Source organism: Homarus americanus, unplaced genomic scaffold (genome assembly GCF_018991925.1).
Source record: "Homarus americanus isolate GMGI-L3 unplaced genomic scaffold, GMGI_Hamer_2.0 scaffold48393, whole genome shotgun sequence".
Lineage (NCBI taxonomy): Eukaryota > Metazoa > Arthropoda > Malacostraca > Decapoda > Nephropidae > Homarus > Homarus americanus.
In genome coordinates this window covers 330649-358152 of record NW_024720684.1, presented here as the reverse complement: position 1 = coordinate 358152, position 27504 = coordinate 330649, and the positions used below count along the sequence as shown (strand labels likewise).

At 35.5% G+C, this 27504-nt stretch overlaps 1 protein-coding gene and 1 long non-coding RNA gene across 5 annotated transcripts; one reads left to right on the top strand and one right to left on the bottom strand.

The window, feature by feature from the left end:
• Window positions 1–509: 509 nt before the first annotated feature.
• Window positions 510–16069, top strand: LOC121860691 (eukaryotic translation initiation factor 3 subunit J-like). 4 transcript variants are annotated; one of them, XM_042357968.1, is made up of 9 exons: window positions 510–605; window positions 714–796; window positions 1377–1487; window positions 6692–6802; window positions 7659–7700; window positions 11920–12094; window positions 13173–13331; window positions 13962–14098; window positions 15227–16069. In XM_042357968.1, exons 1-9 carry the CDS (start codon window positions 587–589, stop codon window positions 15278–15280), a joined length of 891 nt encoding a protein of 296 aa, XP_042213902.1. In that variant the 5' UTR covers window positions 510–586; the 3' UTR covers window positions 15281–16069. The 4 variants fall into 4 exon arrangements, with proteins under 4 accessions (XP_042213902.1, XP_042213905.1, XP_042213903.1 ...); XM_042357971.1 differs by lacking the exon at window positions 1377–1487 and having other exon boundaries at window positions 511–605; XM_042357969.1 differs by lacking the exon at window positions 7659–7700 and having other exon boundaries at window positions 511–605.
• Window positions 16070–20203: 4134 nt separating this feature from the next.
• Window positions 20204–25617, bottom strand: LOC121860690. The gene is made up of 2 exons (XR_006087911.1): window positions 25008–25617; window positions 20204–24960 (listed from the first exon to the last, which is right to left on the bottom strand). It is a non-coding gene; the product is annotated as an uncharacterized LOC121860690 (long non-coding RNA).
• Window positions 25618–27504: the final 1887 nt, after the last annotated feature.

Genomic DNA, 27504 nt, shown 5'->3' with positions numbered 1-27504 from the left:
AACAATACTTTATTGGAATGACTACAACTGGTGACCCCGAGGCAGTAATTTAAGGAATGTGATACAATGATGTCGCAATGTCAAACTTGTATTCTTTATATCGGTATTATTATCAATATTATTGTTTGAATAGAAAAAAAATCTGTGGAGTAGTATAGTAATAAATAAACCTGTACTAGAAAATTCCTTAGAGTGTTGCCCGAACTATTCATGTGTAGTTCCTGATTTTCGAGAAACGAGATAAATGGATGGTTTCTTCATGGTAGATGGGTTTAATTTAACATTTCATTATAGCTTAAATATAGCATTTTAATCAGTGTTAATGTTATTTGTAAACTCTTAACCGATGAAGCAGATTAACCCACAACATGCGATTGTTAGGACAAACTACGTGATAGTTAGTCATCATGACTTGCTGTTTGATATATCATTAACTTTTTCGTTAGCTAACTACTATTTGAACTCCCAAAAGTTATTATAGATGATTAAAGCGAGATAGTTGGAAATATCGTGTCGTCTGCGGGGTATTTGGCGCGCTTTCTCCAGCAGTGACGCAAGGCATTGTGGGTGAGGCCAGACCGTCAACATGTCCGACGTAGAATGGGGTGAGTCTCACATGCTGCCACCTAAACTTTCTCTTAAACTTCTTCTGTAATGATCCCACATGCTCTATATGTTGGATGTGAGTTATATTCATTGATTCTGAATTACAGACGCGGATGACTTCGTGCCGCCGACGGCCGCTGCGGCGAGACCCACTGACAAATGGGATGGTGAGGATGAGGACGATATCAAGGTGGGTGTTAAGGCTGTTGGCTCACATGTGTGGACTTGAATATATTTCTGTATCAACTATTGAGATCGCAGATGCCCAGTAATTTACACAGTTCAGATAACCATCTATTTTGGAATATTCATGAATGTAGGTGACCTGAGCAGGTTCACATCTATTGTGAAAGTTTGGTGAGTGTGACATGCTGACAGTGGAAGTAATTTGCATTGATAATTAATAGAGTAGATACACCCTGGAATCACTCAATCATAACCAGTTATCACGAAGTCTCCAGAAAACTTGGTGGTCTTGTACGGGAGCTGATGATATAACTCAAGTTGTTATTGATTGTTGACATTCTGTGATTTTTGTTGATTTTAATTATAGTAGATACTCCTCAATAATAGATTTTCTACCCTCAAAATTGTGTTCTTGTGGCAAAGTGGCCACTGTTTCTGAGGGCTTGTTCTCTATATGGCAAATTAGAAGATACCAACTGAAGTAATTTCTTATTTATTATTTCACCATTTATTAACTTACTGGCCATTCAGTGGTTGGACTGTTCTGTATAACTTAGTTTACGACCTTCATTATCCAATGTTAGTTCAGGAGGAAAGCAAATTACCCGAAGAACCCAGCAATGCTTGTTAGGGTCACACTGGAGAACACCCTACCCACATCTGACCCCAACCAGGAATTGAACACAGGACACTTGGTGAGAGGCATGCACATTACCGTTGATATTCGCAGAAATGAACCAAACTTTGATCACTTCTTGCTAAAGTCAATTAGCTCGGTGATGGTTTGTTTGAATTTTCTGGTGCTCACAAAATTTTTATTTTACAGTTCTCACTTGGATCCCAAAAATAGAAATACAGGGTATAATATATGGTAAAATTATCATTTCGGTCATCTAGTGAGTTTTAGGATTTTAAGTTTTGGTATCAGTAGTTTAGACCAGTGATTCTCAAATTGGGGACCGCAAAAGGTTTTGAGAAATAGTGCGTTTAACGTTTGAGAGATTTGGCGATTCCAATTGGCAGGATATTTTGGATTTGTGTTGAAATGAACAAATCCTTTGGACTATGATTTATTCTTTGATTATTGACAATATTTGTATTCATCATGGTATATGAGTGTTCCTTGGTTGAAAAAAGTTTGAGAACCCCTTGTTTAGACAATATAAAAAAAAAATTCTTCTATGGCATTTTTCCCGCTCGTGATTTCTTTCAGGGAAAATAGCCCCCCAAAAAGGGGGGGGAGGGGTTTGGGTGGGGAAAATTACAAAAAGGTATTAATTAAAATAGAAATAGAGGTCAAAATAATCCAAAACCTAACCTAACCCACTCTAACCATAAACCTTACCTTAATCAGACTTGGAAGACTCCGAGTTGGGGTCTTGAGATCAGCCTCCTTGTCATCCACAGGTCGCATTGCCTGACTGCTTTCTCCGAATGAGGGGTGGGGGGGGGTTGGCAGGGGGGCCTATACCTAGCTGTGATTGGTCGATCCAAAATTATACCCACCAATCAATGTCCAGAGAACAACTGTGCATGTGTCAGACTCCAGCACATGCGTAATGAGCATAGAAACCAATAAACGAACACACACGAGCTGTCTCAGATGGTGGTAACAATAACAAGGACTTAGAAAAAATACGAAGATTTTCCAATAATTTATTGCAATTTTCTCTGAAAGCAATAATGAGCTGGAAAAATGCCAAAGAAGAAAAGTGTCTTGAGAATTATCTAAACTACTGATACCAAAACTTAAAATCCTAAAAATTGCTGGATGACCTAAACGATAATATTACCCAATACTTAGTTTAAGGGTAATGTCTTAAGAACAGTACTACCACCAGAATGAGCTGTTCGATTTTGTAAATTTTTTCCACATGTTTTTATCAATACAGTATACTGAGTGTTTTTAAAGGGATGACATTTACTAGAATTTGACATACCAACCAAAGAACCAGAGAAACCTACCTATCCTTACCTAACTTCCTAGCAGGGGATCTCTGTCTCCTGACCCCCCCGCCCCCACCATATTAAACAGAAAATACTTACGTTGATATCTGGTACAAATGAGAGCAACTTTGTTGAAACATCATGGTGTAATTTTACATTTTTTTGTATGTTAGAGTGTGCTGACTCAGCAGATTTATTGGAGAAGTATATACAGTAAAAATATGAAGATATTGGCAGCATAATGTGTTGTCTAATGGTAGATCCTGCTGCCATGTGGCATCATGAAAATTGTGACCAAGTCCCAGGTTGCTGATCTGACTTTCTGCCTCATTTACACACAATTGGAGGGTTTCAATTGTTTCTCTTACTATTGACAACACAACATGCTGCATATCATTTCTGACTCATGATTTAATTTTTCGTTTGTGTATTTATTTGTGGTTATTATTTGTATTTATATTTTTTTTGGTTATAATTTTTATCTATTTATATTCATCATTATTAATTATTATTATAATTATAATTTTAATATTTTTGCCCCCTAGGCCATGATGTGGGTCAGTGACCTGTGCTTGGGTGGGCTAATCCCCGTAAAAAAAAAAAAAAATGAGTGAATCTTCATATTCTAAAATGGATCAGGGTGTGATTACAGGGCAGGAAACAGCGAGTGAGCATTAACGGCACTAAATCTGATTGGAGCAACCTCACTAGTGGAGTTCCCCAAGGCTCAGTACTTGGACCATTATTATTTATTATATACATAAACGACATAGATATCGGCGTATAGGGCGTGTAGTTAATTCTGATGAGGACTCCGCAAAACTACAGGAAGATCTAAACAATTTTTTCAAAAGGTCTGAAAAATGGCAGATGAAATTCAATGTTGACAAATGTAAGGTACTCAGTATAGGAGATGTAAACAGGAAAACGAGATACCAAATGAACAACGGTGTTATTGAGAAATCCGACTGCGAGAAAGATTTAGGCGTAATGATAAGTAGGAATCTTAAGCCAAGTAAACAATATGTATTTGCTCAAAACAAGGCTAATAAAGTACTTGGGTTTATACAAAGGAGTGTTAGTTACAAGACTAGCGAGGTCATCCTAAAACTATATCTTGCGCTTGTGAGACCTCACTTGGATTACGCAGTTCAATTCTGGACACAGTATTACAGAATGGATATAGAATCCTTGGAAAGAATTCAGAGAAGAATGACAAGACTAATTCTGGGCATTAGGAACCTTGAGTACAGAGACAGGTTAAAGCATCTTAATTTGCACTCCCTCGAGAGACGTAGAGTGAGGGACGATATGATAGAGATGTATAAGTGGAAGTCAGGGCTAAACAAAGGCGACATTACAAAGGTACTCAAACTATCTAACCAGGAGCGAACTCGTAACAATGGTTTTAAATTCGACAAATTTAGATTTAGGCGCGAAATAGGTAAACATTGGTTTGGAAATAGAGTAATGGACGAGTGGAACAAGTTACCAAATATCATCATTAACTCGAATACGATGGATAGCTTCAAACATAGGTTGGATGGATATGTGAGCAATAGGGGTTGGGTGTAAATGGGACTGCCCAGTATGGGCCAATACGCTGCTGCAGTTTCCTCCATTCACATGATCAGTTTTTCACGGATTCACCCTGCAATTTTGCTCATCCTTCATACCCTGCCTACTACAGGTAATTTATGATCTTACAAATAAAAATGGAAAAAAAAGTAGGATAAAAAGTTGTTGCCTCTTTTAGAAAAAAATACTTACTATAATGATAGAACGTACAGTGTGTGGGAAAAATGAATGAAATCGAACAACTCCTTCTGGTGGTACAGTAGTACTGTTCTCAGAAGTTACCTATTTAAGTACTATGTATAGGTTTTTCTGTACCAACAAAAGCCACGCATTTATTTTGTGGTTTTGCAGTGTTGATGTTATGGACTCGACCAAGATGAGTGTCATTTGCCCTGTTAGCATATCTGAGATGTATCTATTGTGTGTTGTCAGCTGGCTGTGATTGCTTAAGATTGATTTGTCTTAATTCTAAAGCTGCCAACCTAACCTACTTCAGAAACTTAAGTTTGGTTTGTTTTGTGTACTTTTTAAACATTGTCTTGCACCTAAGCTGTCAAAACATGACTGAAGGGTTCTCACTGGCCATACATGTAAATCTAGAAGACGTTGATGTGTTCCTTGACAATCATCCACGTACAAAGTTCCATCATACTGTATGTGTAGTAATGTATACGAGGTCTGAAAAATTAAGTTCGCGAACTTAATTGTCTGACTGTATGTATACAGTGTTATCCAAAACATCTTAAAATGCTGAAAAATATTGTAATGAAAATTTTTGGTGCAGACGATGATTAAAAACCAGTAATAAACATTTTATTTAGTTAACGTCTGATGATTTTATTCAGCTCGGAGGGGACTCCGTACATGGGGTTGACAGCTCTACACCTTTATTTTGTGTTATTAGCTTATCAAATTTAAATTTACATAATAATTTTAATTTATTTAATTTTCCATATATACTGTATGTGAATGAGGAGAAAGTGGACAATGAGACAAATGGCTGAGTGATAGATGCTAGTCTTTTTGTCTTCAGTGAGTTTGAGAAGTAAGTCAAATGGTGATTGTAGGAGAGTGATGACAAAATGAAACTTCTTTGCAGACTTGATAATGTTGTAGGTGTTACAGAATAATTATAATTAATTGTTAGTGAAATAAATCGGGAAACTGCTAGTAAAAAGATGCATTGATTTAGCGTACTGTACTGTCTTTTCATTTACAGGGGGGGGGGGGCGATTTAAAATAACAACAACAAAAAAGTAACCAGTCATTTTCGTATATAAAAAAAAAAGTTTTCAACTTACTTTATTTTATTTATTAAAAGAAGCTTCATAAATTGGGTACCTACAATAACTTTGTTTGGGAAATGAAGGGAGTTGAGCCCAGTGCTGGCCACACTGCTTAATTTTGTTGTATCCATACAGCCCCTAAGAGCTCATTAGATCTGCTTTTCCTTTAGATTTGAGTAGAAAGAAGAAATGTGAACTTCAGAAAATATTTCCTATGTGAAACATTGGTCTTATTTCAAACATTTCACATGTGGTGCCTTCGGTGCTAAATCATTGGTGATGGCAGATGACAATTAAATCAGCCTATTACTCATGGGTTGGGTATGGGTTGTATTTAATTGGTTTATGTCATCTGCCATTTTACAGTAATGATTTAGCATTGCAACCTCCTTGAGCACAAATTATCGACAAAGGTTTAACGACATATGGAGACTACCGTAGTATTTTAAGTTCACATATGCTTCCTTCCCTTGATTTGTATTCTATGCATTAACATGTGCAACATTAAGATATAAGAAAAATGAAAGTGGTGTCCATTTCCTTAACCTTTACCAGTATTTATTTTGGGTTGTATATTGCATGTTAAAATATGTCCTTTGTCAATTTCTGTTGTGGACTTTTGTAGATGATGGGCAATTTTTATATTCATGTCGGAGTAGAAAATTATGGTATTTTTAAATGACAATATTTCTTGTTTCTCCAGTGAGAACATTATATGTACTGTAGATAAATTTTGTAAATTTGCTAAGTATTGTGTCCTGGGCTTAATCCCCAGCTCAGGTCAAATGAGGGAAAGGTTTTATCCAGTGTGACCGTACCAAACATTGCAGGTTTTCTCCAGGTACTCTGTACTTACAGTGGACAATGAAGGTCTTAACAAAGAACGGACTAACCATCTGTCGTCTGTCAAAATGGCTAATTATGAATTAAAACTTTTAAAAAGGGAAAATAAATTACTCTCCATCAAGTAAAACATTTTTATCTCCATTACACACAAGCTGCTGCTGCCTTTTTATTATTATTATTATTATTATTATTATTATTATTATTATTGTAGTAGTCTTGAGTTGACTTACTAATGTTTACAGGACAACTGGGATGATGAGGAGGAGGATAAAGAAAAAACAGCGACTGACTCAACTGCAGCGCCTGTTAAAAAGAAAAAGAAAAAACTAACAGATATTATTGCTGAAAAAGAGGTCAGTTGTTTAGTACAACTTAATAACACTTTACTTTCAAGTTGCAGACATTATTTGGGATTGCAATTGCAACAACAATTTTGTAGTCTATGTCATTTGGGGTGGTGGTAGAGATTGTTGGATTATGATTATATAGTAAACATTTTGGTATATGACAGGAGACAAGTAAACATAATATGGTTTTTGGTGGAGACTAATAAACAGTATAGTTTTTGGTGTGGGTGGGACCACAATCTTTGTATTTTTTATTACAGTATCTTATTATGCTTATGTTTTTCATTATTTGCACCTCAGTTTTTCCAATTTGTTTGTTATTGATAAGAATTGTGTAAAAATTTTGGGAACCTGGGTGATTGCCTTGCTTAGGGTCTAGTCATGCATGTGTCAAATGTACCCAAAGGAACCTACAATATTTGACTAGCTCTTGATAGCCACATCATGATGCTTGTACAATATTTTTTCTTCAGCAGACTACTTAAGAGGTTTTGTGGATATTAGTCTCTAACTCACATACACAAAATTAATTTATACTGTTTTTCACTCATGGAAGCCTATTATTCCAACTGATGCTGGCCAGAATCAAGAGTATCACACTGTTTCTTCATTTGCTGTCATTCATTCTTTGTGGTGGTCATATCAAATGTATTCCCACAAATGGGAGTATTTGTCAGTGAGTGGAGGTAGTTTTTATTGCTCATTACTCCAACTACTGTACATGAACCAGTAGAAGGAAAGGGCCTGTGGAAGTAAGAAAAAACCATATACTGTATTGGTAAAATAATAATGGAATTAAGTTATATCCACCATACAAAACACTTGCTTTACCTGTGTGTTTCATCCTCTCCTTCTCCCACAGTCCAGCAAAGAAAATGTAGGAACATTTGTCAACAACATAGAAGTGAGTAGGCTAGTGACTAGCGAGGGTTTCTTTTCAGTACTTGTAGGCCAGTTAAATAAACTTAGGTCACTGTCAGATGTTAATGGTTCATTGAAGCTCAATGGTTGACTACCAGTGAAAAGTTCTTATTTTATGGCTTCTTCTCAATCTAGGTAGAATACTCCCACCCGTTGATTAAGTACAGTATAAGTTGAACTGGTAATGTGCTCTTTCTTATCTGGTGTATGGTCACTGTTAGTTGTGGAACAGGAATTGTCACTTTGCTGGTGTCACAATAGGGTGGTGCTATGTTTTGAGCCAATTACTTGGCAAAGAGAAATGCCATTTTTTGTAATATTAATTTTGTTACGGTTATACAACCTAAAGTTAGAACAAATGCAGACTGCATTTCAGGTGATTGATTTATTTTTTTGATAAATACTGTATTTGCCGGCATATTAGACGCATTTTTTATTTTATTTTAATGTATCACAAATTACCGTGTGTCTAATGCGCCCGTATTACGGATGGGAGGCCGAGTTCCGTAGGGGGAGGTGCCTCGCTAGGGAGTTTGGGATGAGCATTTTTTTTTTTACAGGATTAGCCCACCCGGACACAGGTCACTGACCCACACTGGGGCCTGGGGGGCGAAAATGTAATTGTAATAATGATAATAATAATAATAAAAAAGAAATACAAAAATGAGAAACAATATATGTATGTTGTGTTGTCAGTAGTAAGAGAAACAATTGAGACCCTGCAATTGTGTGTAATGGGGCAGAAAGTCAGATCAGCAACCTGGAACTTGGTCACAATTTTTGTGATGCCACATGGAAGTAGAGTATCATTAGACAACACATTATGCTTCCAATATCTTCCCAGGCGGTAGTACGTCCCTGTTTGATAGCTGCCTACTACCTACCGCACAAAAATTTTGTTTCTAATAATATTACTAATAATACAAAACTGAAAAGCAATCCAAATTATCACACTTATGCAAATTTGCCGAAGACGTAAATAATGGCTTACATTGGCTTAATGGCAGAGAGAAGCTCACATCTCCTCACTGTACCTCCTTCCCCAGCTTACGTAACCCACACCAGATACATGTCTTACATTATTTAACGACTGTATTACCTTTAAGAAACATTTGTTTATTATTTAAATGAAAAATTTCCCTAGAAAGATTAAAGAAATGTTAACAAAGTTCAGCTGCCAGTCTGCCATTTGCAATGAGTCAATGATGCCAAAACAATAGCGATGGTGCTTCACCCTGGTGGTAGATCGTGGCAATGCAAAACATCACGGCCAAAAATACGAGTTTCACATCCTGTCGGTAATTCTCTTGACCAAAATGTAAACAAGCCACACAGCTGCTCTTTTCAGAGGTAGAGTTGGATTAGTATAATGTTACTATATATGATTTCCTACTTGACTCCAGTATATATTGTATTTACATGCACAAAATCATATGTTTTCCCCTAAAAAAAAAAAACTTTAAAATCACTTTCAATAATTTTATAATGAAACGTACTAAAAAAATATTCCACAAAATATCCTTGTAAAATAGGGGTGCATCTTATGCGGCGGTGTGTCTTATGTGCCGGCGAATACGGCACATCTAAAGATAATTATATTTTAATGTTTGTAGAGTAAAGAATAAAATTTATATGTCTTCGGGGAGGATAGTACCAGTGTTTTTTTTTTTTTTTTTAATAAATAATCCCAAGACCTTAAGATGGAAAATATGCCAATAATTTTAAACTAAAAGTTAGTGTGCATGCTTGACAGGAAATAACGGGGATTTTGAAATGTGAAGCTTTTGGCGGCGGGGGGGGAATGGATATCTTGGTCTGTATTATGGAATGGGACTATCAAAACAGAATGTGTTCATTATATTACAAGAGTTAAAATGATTGAATGAGTGACTGTCAGTGAGAGTTTGTGCTGCTCTTGATTATGGCCAAACAGTGCCTTAAGCTGTGGTATTTTATTTATTAAATTGAAGAAAAATTGGAGATAATGAAATATAATGACCATCAAAAATGCAAAGTTTAATGACCATCGAAGGTACAAAGTATAATGACCATCAAAGGTACAAAGTATAATGACCATCAAAGGTACAAAGTATACAGTAATGACCATCAGAGGTACACTTACTACCAACATCATGATTTTCCACACTTGCTTGGGTTAACTGTAATTCCTCTCCAGGCTGCAGGGTCTCTTACAGCCTGGCTTGTCATTTCACTCAACCTCTCTCAATTTATCACATTACACATCCATCTCACCATTCCTATTTCAGCTCACTTAAGTCTGAGTATGTCATCTTCTGTAACTACCCATGTTTCCAGGATTTTTATATACTATATATATATATATATATATATATATATATATATATATATATATATATATATATATTTAATCATATTTTTTTTATTTAAATCAGGTATATTTAAAAAATTGTCCATATTCAATATACTGTACACTGAAACAAGTAGAAAACAATCCTTTCCATTACTTTAAGTTCCTGTAGCACTAATAGCATGAAATAATTTAAACAAACTATTGTATTAGCTATTTAAACAGACATCATCAAAATTGGATAAGAAATGTCTAGTACCTGTACTGTAAAACTGCAAATCCGGCTATGAAAACCTATATCATTGCTCTTGTGTGCTTCATTTATTGACTGTGTATTGATTGTTTCTCTTTATACTTACAAGAAAACATATTTTTAGGCATGTTTATTTATCCACATAAGTACAGTATATACATACAGTATACGTACCATATTTTGACAAATATTGGCAGCACCTTCCCCCCCCCCCCCTAAAGAAAATGGCAGAAGTGGGGGTGCAATTTATTATCAGATACTGTACAAAGTTTGCAAGAAAAGCTTGTTTGCTTGAGTGTGGTGCCTGTGGTAGGTCCCTTGCCCATTGTTGCCAAGGTTTGACTTTGGATGGTAGTCACTTGTAAGCCCTGGGCATCCACTAGTACAGTAAAAGGAATGTTGCACTACAGTAGTCTGTTATGGATATATTAAATTCCTAATGTATAACTGATCATACTTGACAGTTCTGGTAAATCATAATTTGGTATTATTACTGGTCCTGTACACTGTACAGTATTTGTATTGTGCCATTTAGAGTCCTGGCCACGCTAACATTTCATCATGATGGACACCATTGCTTACAGATAACTAACATGTACTAAATATAGCTATAGATACAAATTGATCCTTTTCTTCATTATAAAATTTTCCATGCAAGAAAGAAAACAAAATGATACTGCAAAAGTTTATCCAGAAGTTTACTCTCCAGTATTTATTTATTTTATCTTCCATTACAGTTATTCAATTTATGTATTATTTTAAGTGTTTTTTTAGATTTATTAATAACTGATGAAGTATATTAAGTGATTACCCATACAGTATTAGGTGACCACATAATATTTCCAAGAAACAAGAGCAGCTGAAACACAGGGAATTAGCTAGGGTTTTGACCATGTTATTTTTTTCATCACATTTTAACTGCATTTCCTTTCAACTGAGTACCAGTAAAAATTGTTGGAAAATAAAGCAAATTGGGATTGGATGAATGAAGAATCAGTACAGGTAATAAAAATATCTGTACACTATCTGAATCGATGAATTTTTATTAGTACTGTACAGTATACAGTATGTAAATCAAAGATGGAAGTGATACCATGAGTAGGTTATTTTTATTTCGGCATTTTGATTGTCGTTTTCTGTTCATTACCATTTTAAAGTATTGAATGGTGTTTGAATCTCTGACAGGGTTGACATGTTAATATGGAAGATGAAGGGAATGTAGGAATGGTTCAGGTTGTTTAGAAATGATAGGAAAGTCAAACAAATAATGGAGTTTATATGGCAGTAGATAAGGGAAGTGTCTCATTATGAATTATTTTCCAATTTATTCATATATTTATTTATTTGGGAAACATTGCAGTTACAGTAATTTCTGTAAGATAGCAAAATCCTGTATCTTAACATGTGCCTCAGTCTTTGATTTTGGCTGAGGTCTATTGCCAATTTGATAAAATGCCTTCACTTTATGTACTGGTGTGTTTTGCAACTTTATCCTCTTTTGCATCTTTACTGTAATTTGTTGATTTGTGGCTAGCTTTTTCTTCATTTGTTATTGTTGATATGTTACCCCTTAGTTTACTATGTTGCTCATTACTGATAATTTTCAGTATTCCTTAACAGGCAAGACAGTTAGAAGAGCTTGAAAAACGGAAGAAAGAAGCAGAGGAAAAGGCAAAATTACAGACTGCAGAAGGAAAATTGGCAGAAAAAATGAGACTTCAAAAGATACAGGAAGACTCTGACTTACAACTTGCCAATGAGCTCCTTGGAAGTACCAGTAGCATTACAGAAGAAGGTGCGGTAATGATATCTGACATAGTTTTTCTCGCACTTTTACTCAAAATTATTGCCATATCTATAAAATTTTATGTCTGTATGTGTAAAAGGGATATACTTATCCATTTGTCAGTGCATAGTAGAGAATATTATATACCAAAGTGGATAAATGAATTAAAATATGATTTTTTTCTAAACAGCTTAGGTTTAGTACACTACCAGGTACCTTTTTTACCTCATTAATTGAGAACTGTGAATGAAGTTGGCAGTTGATAGAAAATTGCTATAGACCTGAATTTGACTATCATATAATTTTGCTAGAGAGCCTAACTTGTGTACATAATGATTGGCCAACACACTCACAAAGCCAAATTGTTTATGGTGTGCATGCAATGTAAACTGCAGTTTGCAACATCCAGACCTGAATTAAGATTGTTAGGTTTGTTTAAGTTAGGTTTGGCTAGATTGTATCTTCTGGCTTAAAGGGTTCTTTTGTACTTGGGCAATTCAAACTAGACTCAAGCAAAAATTGAAACCAAGATCAATTGCAGCAGTCAAGTGAATCAGGGTGCTAGATAGAAATTTTGAGATTGGACCACAGTATTTCATCCATATAAAAAAGTTACCATGGTAGTGTTTTGCCTTGATTATATATACAGAAAGGATGTGGCAGAGAAGGCAGTCCTATGGAGTGCTGGCCACAATGCCTCCTTGCTTTACAAATGCTTTGTGTACTATTTGCTGTATGCACACCATTCCTAATAGACAGTCATGCCAATGTGACCCACTTTTGTTTTCACATATACAGTACATGGCACAATAATATTTTAATAATTTTACCTAGGTGAAATGCATAGCTCTTTTGGAAAAATATTTTAGTGATACTTTATTCTGTACAGTCTGTACTCACCCCTGAAGATGTGAATTACACGAAAGGGCTTGGGAACTTCGTGTTTTCTTCTTTCCTTGTGGTTATCAGCATATATCTGGATCACGTGCAATTACAGTGATTTACTTGCATATATATATATATATTACTGCGTGTTGATATACTGTACAATGCATTGTGAGGCTATTTTTTACTTTTTCTATTACAGATAATAAGATGTTGGACGACATAGATCTATCAACTAGCAGTGGCTTGGAGTCCTTTAGAAAAGCACTGACATCCAAGATAAGAATAAGTGAACGATTAGAAAAGCGGCCATTCTTTGTTACGTTTGTGGAAGATATTTGTAGGGACCTTTGTCAGAACCGTAAGTGTAGAGGATATTGTTCTCATTATTTTCTGAAGTATCAGCAATTATAATGCCCATCAGAGGAATTATAAGCTTTAAGTAGTAACAACATCAACTAATTAAAAAAAAAAAAAAAACATGAAAAGGGTGAATTTGTTGAAGCCCCCCCCCCCCTGGGGCATGATTAGGTTAGGTTTGGTTCGGACATAAGACTGCTTTTCTGGAATGTTTCAAGATAACCAGTTCTGGGTATAATGCTATAACCCTATTATAACGTCAATAACATAAAGGATGAATGATTCTTTATGTGCGAAAGATAGCACACTGAGTAGTGGAAAGGAATGTGGGAGCTGTGTTGCTAAGGGGTCAGCAGGGGCAGCTTCCTGGTGGTTGTGTTAATCTTTCATTTAGCTTTTCTTTAGTGGTTTTTAGGTGCATATTTTCACCTACATAGTATTTATTAATGTTTTAGGGGGTATAATATTTGGGTTTTCTTGTTGTTGGGGAATCATACCCTTATTTCTCCCATTTTTCTTATTATTCAAGATGAAAATTCACCTAACAAATGGTTTTCCAGGAGCCTAACCCATATGTTAAGCGAGGGATACTGTCAGTATTGTTTGCACCTTTTGTTTTTCTTTTTTCCAGTTGAGGTGGAAGAGGTGAAGAGAGTATCAACAGTCATTAACTCCATCTACAATGAGAAAGTTAAAGCAGGCAAACCCAAGAGTAAGAAGAAGGCAGGAGGAAAGGCCAAGCTCAACGTTGGGCAGGGCGCCATTGCTGTAAGTTACTTTCATTCATTAAAGCTTTTATGACTGCCTGTCCAGAGCAACATGAGTATTATTCCATCAAGTCTATGGGGTTAAAACCTAGGGCCCCCCCTCGACACATTAGTGGCTGGCTTGTTATTGCATATCTTTCTGATGAAACAAACATATAAAAAAGAAACTTGGAAATTGGAGTTACTGTACCACTGAAGGCAGAAAGCTAATGAGTCATTGTGTCACATCACCTGTGAGCACCTTGCTTGTCAGCACTTGTCATCCATAATTTTCTTTTTCACATTAACCATGACAACTAATGCTACTTCCCAAGTACACAAAATTTTCCACTCATGTAAGTTCCTTGTCATCATCATTGCTTTTGTTGTCATCTACAATTATTTTTAATTTAGGATTTATTTTAAAATATGACTATTACTTCTGACCTAATGCTAAAATTCTAAGCCTATATTCTCATCTTGTTCCCTACTAGTCAGTTTTTATAATGCCTCTACAGAATATGCAATGAGAGCAGTTATCTGCATACTAAATACGGATATAATTTACCTTTAACTTTTATTCCTTCATCACTATTTACAACTGCTCTCATGAAATTTTTGTTGATATACGATGTTGGTGACAGCGAGTAGCTTTATCCAGTTCTTTGTTTAATCTAAACCAACTACAGTACTTGGTTCTTGATCTAAAATAGAGCATTTTACTGCCTGTAAAGGATTTCCTAAAACTTTATTATTGATAATGCTTTTCAAAACCATCTTAAGTTTCTTGTGTTTTATCCTATAAGAGCTGTGTCAAAAAGATCGTTTTAATACCTTTGTAGCTTTCTAACTAATTGAGCAGGATATCATAAATGTAGCAGAAGAGAATGACAGCGTTGAATCAAACACACAGCTCTGGTTAGCCCGTTTCACAATTGATGAAACAGTGGCGTGATCTAAGAAAATAATATCTCGTGTAAGATTCGCATGATTATGAGTGATGGTACACACAATTCAACTGGTCTCTACTGTATATTGTATTTTGATTTACAGCTGCTGTAGCCAATATAAATGTAGATGTTTTAGTAGTAGTGTATACATGACACTTGGGTGAAATTTAATATTGATGTCTTTCTTTTTCTCTTTTCAGGACGATTTAGGCAACGATTTTGGTGGTTACAATGAATACGATGATTTCATATAGTGTATTATAATTTTAGACACCAATTACAATTATTTGGCTTCCTATGAGCTTTTACTTGTACATACACAGTCCCAGTGCTTTATGAATTGATAAAGTGAAAACCCTAAATGGGAAATTTGGAAAATCAGGAATACAAAATGATCCATATGACTTTCTATGTATTTTACACATTTTTATTAGTCCTTTAATGCTGTAAATGCAAGTGATAGTTGGTGATGCCAGTCTGCATCTTATGTCCAAAGACTTCACTTGGAATGGAGATTTATTCACCTCCTTTAAGTCCGCTGTTTACCAGATGCCCCAGTTAAAGTGTACCATTATATTAAAAAAATGGAAAACAAAATCATCATATGACAAAACAGTCCTTGGTGATGTTGCATTTCTTTGAAAATATCACAACTTGCTGACTTCTAAAATAAATTTTTATTTTGCCAATTTTTTTTTGCTGCCTGGGTGGTTATTGTATTGATCAGGATATCCTAGTACGAACCTTGTGATCACTGCTCTTGCTGAATAGACTGCCAAACTATTTGAAATCAAAATTTAGAGCTTTTATTATTTGCTGTTACAACTTGTGGCCTTAAATTTCTCCTGTGATTGGCTGTTGTTGACTATTATATTTAGCTCGGCTCTTCACGACTTAACCATTCCTCCTCACTTATATAAGCAGCTTCTAAATTGGCCCTCTTCAGGATTGTTCTCCTAGTTGTTCTCATTTGCTTTGAAAAGAATGGCAGGTTTCTGTTTAGAAAATTATTTACTACTAATAAAAATGTTTGTTATTCTGTTTTTTTAATTTTTTTTATCCTGATTCATGCTTCAGTATACTGTAGTATTTTTGATTGGAAAGGATTTCAAGAAGTGGTTTTGGGGATGGACCTGCTACTGATGTATGAGGTGGATGTGGTGCAATTACCAGCATGGATAAACCAATTGGATATCATGGTGCTTTGTTTTAGACCAGACACCACAGCAGAAGACTCCGGGTAAGGCAGCTACAGTACAGCCAATGAGTCATTGTTGCTGTTGATTGTAGCCACCTTGTACTATATAGTGAGAAAGGTTTTATAAGAGCAGAATATACAAGTACAGTATTTGTATGTTACAGGTAATCTGTAATGAGGGATTTCACATAATCCCTAAAATATAATCAGTGTGACTGTTATTTCATGAAATCCCTTAAATATTTACGGTAAATTGTACAGTACTAGAAATTTCTTCACTGTATATTAGTGAATGTTTGTATAGTATAATATTGGTCAAAGAGCATTATTAGTTTAGATTTGGAAATTGCTAAGGGTCACTAATTATTTGAAAATTTTAGGGGTAACTTGAAACCCCAGTTACGTATATGGATTCCCTGTAATAAACACACACACTCACTCGCTCACTCACACTGGAATTTCTCTGTTTCTCTATTTATAGAAAGGATACATTCACATAAAGTAGTCGGTTAATCACAATTTTTACACGAATTACATGTATACCTCACTAAACGTTCGACATGTGTTCTTGAAGTTGCAACATGGTGATACAATGTACTGTATACGTAGTCAATACAGTACAAGTTTCTCATAGAGCTAATAATAGTAATAGAGGTTATTTTCCTGGGGGACATTTCTAGTCAAAATATGAATTAAATAGTTTATATTGGAAGCATAATGTGTTGTCTAATGGTAGACCCTGCTGCCATATGGCATCACGAAAATTGTGACCGAGTCCCAGGTTGCTGATTTGACTTTCTGCCTCATTTACCGTATTTTACAGCGTAGAAGACACACTTTATTACAAAAATATACCTTGTAAATTACCATGCGTCTTCCACGACCCTAGTTGATGGGTTGTAGCAGAGGTTTTCTTAGGGTCAACAAAGACTGTTACCTCATTACTTTGCAATTACAAGTATTCTCTATACTATAAAACAATTGATTTAACTAATATTGTTGATATACTGCAAAAAATACGATTATTTACTCAGTAGGTAAAAAATTAAAAATAAACGGCTGCAGCTACACAACCCTTGCTGTGCGGTTTGTTTACTAATGGCAGTGGTGCGGCAGCGCCATCTATTGAGGAATTGCGTCAAGAGAAAAAATGTAAACACTACAGCCCACTAGACGCGGAGGTGACCAGGTGTATAAAATGAGTGCCGTATTAAAGATTTCACCTTATACAGATTTTTTATAAAAAATTAATGAAAATGACGACTGATAAGCAGTTCTAAGTGATGATATTCAAAGAGGTGCCAAAAGGGCTGTATACCAAGCAATGGTTTCACTGGTGTCGGTTAGTAAGTATAAGAAGAATTTCCTTGAATTACATTTCCAAAATCAGGGTGCGTCTTCCACGATGCAGCGTCTTCTACGCCGCAAAATACGGTACACACAATTGCAGGGTCTCAATTGTTTCTCTTACCATTGACAACACAGCATGCATATATTGTTTCTCACTTGACCTTTTTTCATTTTTTTATTTCTTTATGGTTCTTTATTATTATTATTATTATTATTATTATTATTATTTATTATTATTATTATTTATTATTAATTATTATTATTATTATTATTATTATTATTATTATTATTATTATTATTATTATTTTTATTATTCGCCCCCCAGGCCCCGATGTGGATCAGCGACCTGTGCCCGGGTGGGCTAATCCCTGTAAAAAAAAAAAAAAAACTAAAGTAGATTATTAAAAGTTAAGTAAATATTTAGGTGTAAGATATATGTCGATAAGATAATGTTAACCTGAGTTAGTTTAGGAAACTAACTTGGTACAGGCTGCGTGGGTTGGGGAGTGGTACGGTTATTGAGATGAAGCTCCAGGATTGCTTGTCCCTTTATCTAAGGACGAACATTTAAAATACTGTATAGTATTAGTCCAAAGACAGCTGGATAGCATTCTTGTTTATACAGAACCATGTACTGTGGTAGTTAATATCAATAGTTATTCACTTAACTGTAGAACTTTGTTCTGTATTTGGATCACACCTACTGAAGATGGTGGGGTAGGCCAAGCACTGGTGATGTCAACAGAGGTTAAACATGTAGTTTAACTACCACATATGTCGGCTTACAAGGCCACGGGGTGTATAAGACGACCCTCAAAATTTCCATTTCAAATGAAGGTTTTGAGCTATACTCGCTGTATAAGACTGCCGCAAATTTGACACTTGCCACTGGGAGCTTCCTGTCCCAGTAGTCCTTTACCAACCATCTCACTGACCAGTGGAGTGATGCTGTTAAGCACACTGCTAAGCAATACAGCCTTGGTTATTTAAAATAAGTCCAATTCACTTCAAGAAATGGCATCAAACGGACGTCACTTAGACGTCGTCTGGAACTAATGTCGGTGTCGAGTAAAATTTTACCATTTACTAGAAATGGAGTTACCGATTTATTTGTTTATTTATTTATTTCTAATTAACTGTAATATATTAGAAATGTAGGCATAAAATACACTGCAGGTATTTTCTTTAATTTATAAACTTGCTTCGCGAGATGATCGGTAGGACTGGCTGTTTGTTTACTTTGTGTGGCAGTTGCAAATGGCGGGTAGTGCGTGATGATACCTGCGCTTATTATGTTGGTATTTTACGGTATGTTTGACAGGTTTATAATATATTTTTATTATTTGAATATACCGGTAATCTTATTTTTACTGTAGCTTCCCAAACATAAATTTCATTAGAAAATAATTATTGGTAGGACCGTGGGATTAAGGCAAGTGTTTTACGATGTTCTCCATCACTACTGGTGACACACTAAACCACAGGATGTAGAGGTTCGGATTTTATACCCGGCATTTAAGACGACCCCTAATTTTGGGCTGATATTTTTTAAGGTTCAAATTCCGTCTTATATGCTGACATATACGGTAAACATGTAGTTTAACCTCTAGAGTGGTTCCCAACCTTTTCTGGCTGCAACCATAAATTTCCCAACAATATGGTGTTGTGATGCTCAATGCATTTTATATATTATATAGCTTGAATGTTAAGCAAAAATTTGTTTGACTATGATAAGTACTATATTTTTAAAATTGTCTGAGGGCCCCTCACAACCCTACTGAGGACACCCCACGACCCTGATTTGGGTTGCAACATGAGGTTGGGAACTGCTGCTCTAGATTAATACTTTTCATTACCGTAGTTTATTTTTACTAGACAAAGAAATATCACTCAGTGGGCACTTTCCATTAATTTTATAGGGTGTTGTTAAGGTTTTACTGACTGTAAACAGATAAGAATCAAGCATAAGTGGTAGCAATGTGTGCAAATTGATGCTGAGGAGAGGTTGCAGTGGATGAATTTAGTGATTCTAAAGCTCTACCCAAGCTTTCTAAAGTAATCCACAGCTGTTGCATTTCTTTTCTCAACATGATGTAGGGATCTTCTTTTGTAGTACTGTACTAATGGTAGAGGTAGGGAGCCATGTCTCAAAACTTCCGAATAATTTTGTCAAATTTTCGGGGATGAAGGCCATTGGTGCCTGAAGTATGTGCATGAAGGAATTAATGGTTTGTACTACTCTTGGGGTCTTGGCAAATTTGAAAACTTTTCTTTGGTATGTTTGCTATCTTGATGATATTCCAAGGTGGATCTGCTGTGGTAGTTATGGTCCTTGTTAAATAAGCTATAGCTGTTGGATTATGTGGTCTTTACAATTATTTAAGGATTGGGAAAAAGAGATTTATCAATTTTTTTTATTATAAATAGCTTGTTAGTCTTTACAAAATAAATAAATTAACAAATTATATACAGTACATCAAGACGGATACAACCATTTCGTAGTTTATCCTAATACTCCATGAAAGCATCAAGTTGGTCTTCTGAAGCATCAGGGGAGTTAAGGTAAGTGTTGATCCTTTCATAATCTTAGATAACATATGAATGTGATGGAAGGGAAGAAAACATGACGAAGAGTTTGAGCTTTATTCCTCATGTTTCGTCAAGACTTTTTCAAAGGAATGAACACACAATACGGGTTTACTGCTATTTATACATCAATTTAGACCACGGCGATGGGCGGAGCTATGTCACACAAGGAGAGCTGGATCTCAGGGTGAAACATAATGGGTACTAGTTCAACATGGCTCAGGTACGTTAGGAATAAAGCTCCTTCCCTGTCATTTTTCCTTTATTATTATCTGTCCACTATGAACAGTTTTCAAATGAATATGATTCATACACTGAAAATCTGGTTGGTAATTAGCACCTAAAGTTCTAAACTTAATGAAACTCTGATCTCATCATTTTCATGAGTCCCTTTTTTCTGAACAACAAACCTATCGGAGAAGAAATAAGAGGGGCTAGGCATTGTTTAAGTCCACCACACCATTGTTTGAATCACATATGCACACTGATACCAAATATAAGTATGACTTTGACTCTTTTATAATGAGTGATAGTTAAATAAGTATACTGCACTAGTCATACTAAAATTTCAACACATGAACAACAGTGGAAAGTATAGAACAGTGAGTTAAAAAACTGTATTTACTTAAGACGCTGAAACAAGGTAAACCTTGGAGCGAGCCAATAATGTAGACCTACTTCGTGGGTCAGCACCCCAATGACATGCACTGTACCTAATAAGATAACTTATCTCCGCCCACAGGGGAACCTTTTTACGTGACTAGTTGACCTAGCAACCACACCCGCCACGTAGTGTTACTGTACGGACTTTGTAGGTAGCCTTGGCCTCCAGAAGTCAAATAAATGTCATCCCCCACAAGCAGACGGAAGCAGTTTCATCTTCCAGTCTGGGGAAGCATAAGTTGTCTTGGAGTCCAGTCATAGACACAAGGGGAGGATGTCACACATCGCAGAACTATTGGTGGTTAACACTCGAGTAGATGATTGTTGTTAAGGTAAAAGTAGTCTAAGGTTCTGTAGTTGGCAGTGCCCCTGTTGATATTCTATACTCACGTATCACCTCTCATGTGCCCTAGTGGTAATATATGATCGTTGTGAATTTTCCCCAATTCAAATGTTAATTGTGATGAGTTCATTTATCGTAATACAGTACAGTACTGCAAATAACATGTAACTTGGTGTTTGTTAAATATCAAAGAAATCTTTTCTCTAACCATCACAGATACATGGTGATTACTTATTTGACAACCAGTCATGCTACTATTTCTTAGCTTTCAGTCCCTCCCAAGATACTCTCATACCTTCCCCATTACACTCTTGTATTTTTTAAATACTTTCCTCCACATACAAGACAAAATCTTATGCATCTGTGGGTAATCCATGAGTTTGACCAAGCAGGTGATTAACAGCAGATAGCAAATAGTTTTTGCACTCGGATAAAAATGTGCATTTAACCAGGCATGAAATATACTTAGATAAAACCTGCAGGTACTGGGCAATAAAATGAACGTTTCCTTTTGGGAAAGAAAACTGAAAAAAAAAAAAAGTTGTCCTATGTTTCGATTTACATAAAAAAAAATCGAAGTTACAAATTTGGTTTTCGCTTTCATAATTTCTTTACAGGAGCGGAAGGTTGCTGATGCAAACATTTCCAGGCTTTCCAAAGTGGACCTGGTCAGTTTTTAAAGACATTAATGTATACTAAAACAATATACAGAACTCTGCTGTATTAAGAGTGGTTAACTAAATTTAAAATAAAATATATGTAAAGTTTTAGATATGACTCACGGGATTGTTATGTGAAGGAGTGACTAGATGCTGACTCAAAATACTTCAGTTGTGGCAATGCTGATGTGTTTAGTGTCCCAGAGTTTGATATGATGTTGATTGAAAAAAATTTAAATGGATAAGTATAAAATTTCTTCAAACAAAACCTCATCAAAAATCAAATCCAGTGAAAGCAAAAATCTCAAAATGTATATAGGAACTGTATGCCAAATAAAATCTGTAACTCTTGGCTGGGCCTCACAGTCTTGCACTACATCACAACCAGTGGCAGAGTTTCTCAGTATCAGCACATTTCGCGCACAACAATCTGACATCACAGACGATGGATATTGCAAAATGCAATATATCACTTGCTGGCAACATTTCTTGTTTTATCCATAGTAAGTACAATATTGTTATTGTGTGCACATTCAGAAGAAAATAGATTAATCTTGCGAACAATGTGTAGCAAGGTTCACGTTGCTCTTATGGTATAATCATTGTGCACACCAAAATTTTTTTTTAAAAACACGTTTTGTAGCATTTTCAGATGATCGGGGGGATTTCCGTTGGAACACATCTTAGTTGATATACTGTACTGTAATGAGGGTCTGGGAAAATAGGATCCAATTTATAAAATATTTTTCAGGAATGGAACCCTTTCATAAATTGGGTCACCTTGAGAAAGGTTTATCTATCCATGAAGTAAAGAATCATTTGCCCATAAAGGGGAAATGATAAGATAGATTGAATCATCACAAGTCAAAAAAGTATATTAAAGGTGACATATCTTCTGCCAGGCTGATAAAGGTCACAGAAATGGATCATGATGGTGTGTGACTATGGTACTATGGTGCTGATAAAATACAATAAACACAAACAAGATTAGAGATTTGAAAATAGTCAAATGCTTAAATGGTAATTGGTACATGAAACGCCCATTTTATGTACATAAGATGATAATTCATTGCTGTATTGATGAAACTATACTGCACTGCAAATTCACATTTATATGGTGGCAACAGAAATTTTGAAAGGTTTTACGTGGGGTGAAAAGCAATGCAACATTTGTCATGCTTAGTGAATGGGTTGTCACAGCTGTTTGTACTGCCTGTAAGGCCTAGAGCAGCTTTGGCTTGTACTCACCAAGGTGGTGACAGCTAACAGGTGTTATGTGTTAGTTTGCCATGGGATTGGCTGCAAGGACTGGGGCACAATGCCTGGCAAAGCCACCTCAGCCGGCTCCTTGATAATTCTTTTATAAAAGAGAGCTTATGCTTTAATTTTTTCAAAATCATGCAATTTGTACATTAATGTGCCTAAACACTGCTTAAAATGTCCAATTAACTTTGCAAATATTTCTCCTTTTTTATGAATAGAAGTGAGTAGTTTAAAAGTTTAAATACCCAATCAGGTTACTTATCCTACTTGCCTAGAAATGTGCAGTACAGTACGTTCATCCATGAGTCACGACACTATTTTCTATAACTGAATATAAAAATTATATGCATAAATCTGTAATAACACTTACAGTATCAGTGATGCCTGTAATACACTAAAATTGTGAGTGTTTAGTGAATTTCCACCAACCATTAAATTAAAGGATTGAGAGTGGGTGAAGTGGGTGACTGGTGTGTTCAGTGGTTCCCCCACTCCCAAAGTTAGTGTATTATCATAATAGTACTGAAATCAAGATGGTTTTCACTCCTCACAATTATAGAATGCTTAATCTAAAGTTACATCCATTAACAAGGTTCTACTCAGTGTAATGGAAATAAGTATGAATGCCACTTTAGTTTTTGTAACTGTAACAGGAACATCATCTATTTCCCATTGACCAGTTATGTCATCATGTCACAATAATTTTTCTCATATATTCATGTCATGTCTCCTGAAAAATTAATCTGGGCACTTTAGCCACAAAGTCATTGAACACGTTACTACTTGCTGATCCTGGCTACCAATATTACTTAACACAATTAAGTCATAGGGGTATATGCAAATACAGTACTGGTATACAGTATAGTACATTATGGGTAAAATTTCAAGTTTACACATTTTTTTTTAAGTATAGTACTGTAATGTTTTACTGTATGATAAATGGACTTAATTTGGAGTCCAGTCCTGTATCTTGAGTTATCTTCCTTAAGTACTACAGGAATCCTCTTTTCTCTTTCTTAAACAAGAGTCATTTCTAGGCTATTTCATAACTTAAGCTTTTGTTACCTTTTTATTGATTTTGATATATTAAGAAATCTTTTTCCAGATGGAACGTCTGCCTCTGCCCATTTCTAATGGATAATCTTACTTTGCTTTTGCCTTCTCAAACTTCATACTTATAGTGTTCCATTCAAGTATTACATTCTCCTTACCTCCAAAATGGTGGTTCACTTGTTTCACAAATTTATCAATGAACTCTGAAAGTGTGGGGTGGATCCATTATTAGATCAGATTTGTGTGTTACATATACTGCATTTACATTGATCCGTGTCGTCTTTCAGTAGAAAACCTGGTCGTTGATAACTGAAACTGCATTGATGGTGATACTGTACTATTACATAAATGATTACTCAACAAAATTGTATAATGATAGTCATGTGTTTAATGAACAGTCCGGTAATATGTACACCAGTCCAGTTATATGTATGATGACATTTCAGTTACATTATGATCACAGTCCAGTTAAGTTACAGGTATTATGGCAGTCTTTTATATGTATGAAAATGATATGTATGTTGATGATATGTATGACCATAATTATACAGTACAGTATGTATGAGGACCAATTGTCTGTACAGTATTATGACAGTGCAGTTACATTTACTAGTATGGTTCAGCATAATGAATATTAGGTAATGATTCTCAATATAAAGACATTTAAAACAATTCCAAAGTCATAGATATCAAAATACATGAACCATTTAGGCAAGATTTTTCCCTTAGACCTACAATCACAGCTGTAACCCATTGTCCATACCTCCATAATGAAGCTACAGTATTTAGGTAAGATCAGACTTAGACCTATAGCCATACCTGTGCCCTAAAACAAGTAATAATTCCCCTTCAACCATACCTTTGACCTGTGCCCTAAAACAAGTAATAATTCCCCTTCAACCATACCTTTGACCTGTGCCCTAAAACAAGTAATAATTCCCATATACAGTTCATAGTGTGTATGAATCTGTCCCTTATACCCTACATGTACTTATAACATAGTCTTTGGACACACCCCCAATTTCCTGTCACCATATCTTGATCTTTAGTCTTCTCAACCAAATATAGGATCTGCTTTGTTGTAAGTGACATGTGTGATATTTGTTGTTTCAAAATAATCTTAGAATATTCATTTGGGTAAAACGAAATTCAAAGTTTGACTTATTGTGCAACTTCTCTGAACTTTTCATGTGTGTTTGGTGCTTTGATATATTCTTAATGTGATCAGAGAAACCATTTTCTATTAACAGACATTCTGTAATATCTTAATATTGTTCTTCCCACTCGGAAACAGATATTATGATAAGACAGATTATTATTATTATTTTGTACATCAATTTAACTCGTGTGAAATGTCACCGGCCGTCAGGCACAGAAGACTGCCTTGGATATTATTCATATTTCTGCAAGTAAGATCTTGGTTGTAATGGGCAGAGCAGTATTCCTTGAGTGAAAATGCTCACACACACACATATATATATATATATATATATATATATATATATATATATATATATATATATATATATATATATATATATATATATATATATATATATATATATATATATATATATATATATATATATATATATATATATATATATATATATATATATATATATATATATATATATATATATATATATACATACAGAGTATGTATGTGAAGCACAATAACCAGTTCAATCAGCAGCAGTAATTTGCAGTTAATTATGTCATTTTGTCTGTCATCATGTCCATAGAAATGCCATCATAATGCCATTTTCTAGTTTCAATCATAGTCACTGTCGTCACTTCAAATATACAGTATGTTACCTTATACACATATCAAGTTCTGTCACCTTCCTCATGTCTTTAAAGTTTCACAAAAACAGCATATGTATAAACAGTTACATATTAAATAAGCCTTTGGCAAGTTTTAGCCTTCATTAATACATAATTGTCCTATCACAGTTACTTGGATTGAGCGAATTTCAGATCTTAGGATACACAGTTGTCCTTCATTGTTCCTCCTGAAATCTAGTTTATTTGAGCTGATCATCAAAGCTAATTTTATTCACCTCAAAAAACTATCATCAGTTTTCATATTTGTACGGTTGTCTTAAATTTTTTTTTTTTTTGGTTCTTGACTTCAAAATCAATTGTCTGTTGTCAACCATAAACTGTGACTGCATGTATGTCATGCCCAAAGTTGTGATAGTATTTCCTAACATTTAATTAAGAGTCAAAATTAGTCACTAGTCTCTTGTTGTGAATCAGTCATGAGGCTCGGTCACAGATTGCTGTTTGATTTGCACTTGTTGATTCTATAATATTAAGAATTTATTTGATGCAGAAACTTGAAGCAGTATGGAAGTAAATCCTATGCTTGTAATTTCTGACACAATGTTATTTGGCTGTTTGTGGATCAAGTCATATCAAAATTGCTCCGGAGGAACTTTTAACAATTGATCGAAATGAGATTGACACCTCACTTTAGTAGCTTCATATGGAACCAAATTGTTCAAATTGATAATCAGCTAAGAGCAAGAGCATATGGCTGAATTGGTGTCAATTATGCAAGCACAGGTGCCTTGACCCAGTAGCTACGGACAATGCCTGGCGTCTGCACATTTAGCTTGGAGGAAAACTGTACCATCTGGTCATCTTGCACCTCACCCATTCTGTCACTGATTACACCTGTAACCACCTCTTCCTCCATATCCGTAGCTGGTGCCTTAATAATTATTTCAGGAATATTTTCCTTTACATATGACACTACAGGATTGAGGGCAGCACCTGGACCTTCTGCAGGTGTGGGTGGCACGCCAACTACTTTCCAACCACTATATGAGGCAGACTCGATAACTGGTGCCTTAAAGGTTTTACGGTCTCCATGTGTACTTGGAACACGTGCATAGTGTGTGCTATATTCGGTGATGAGTAAAGGAGTAATTGCCTCTGTGGCTGTGGGTAATGTGGTTGGCTGGGTTGTGGAAGGTGGACTTGGTCGGGTGGCACTCACAGGTAGTGGGGTAGTGATGGTGGTGGTTGTGTGCTTATATACAGGTCTTAACTCTGTAGGTTTTGGGTTTCTAGTAGAAAGCAGAAGTGAACGTTGTGTCGCAGGCAGACCTGAGGATGGTGCAGGGGCTGGAGGTAGAGCAGAGGATGGGGATGGAGTTGTCGCTGGTGTTTCAGGTGGGGTTGATGATAAATGTGGATGTGAGACATGGACTGGTTGTGGTCTGTTGGCTTCAGGTAGCCGAGTTAATCTGGGTGGTAGAGCATGTGGTGGAGGTGGTAGCAGGCTATTAAGAGGTCTGTCAACTCTAGTAGGGTTTGGCCAATGAGAATGATGCCTGATGGTCTTTGTAGGTG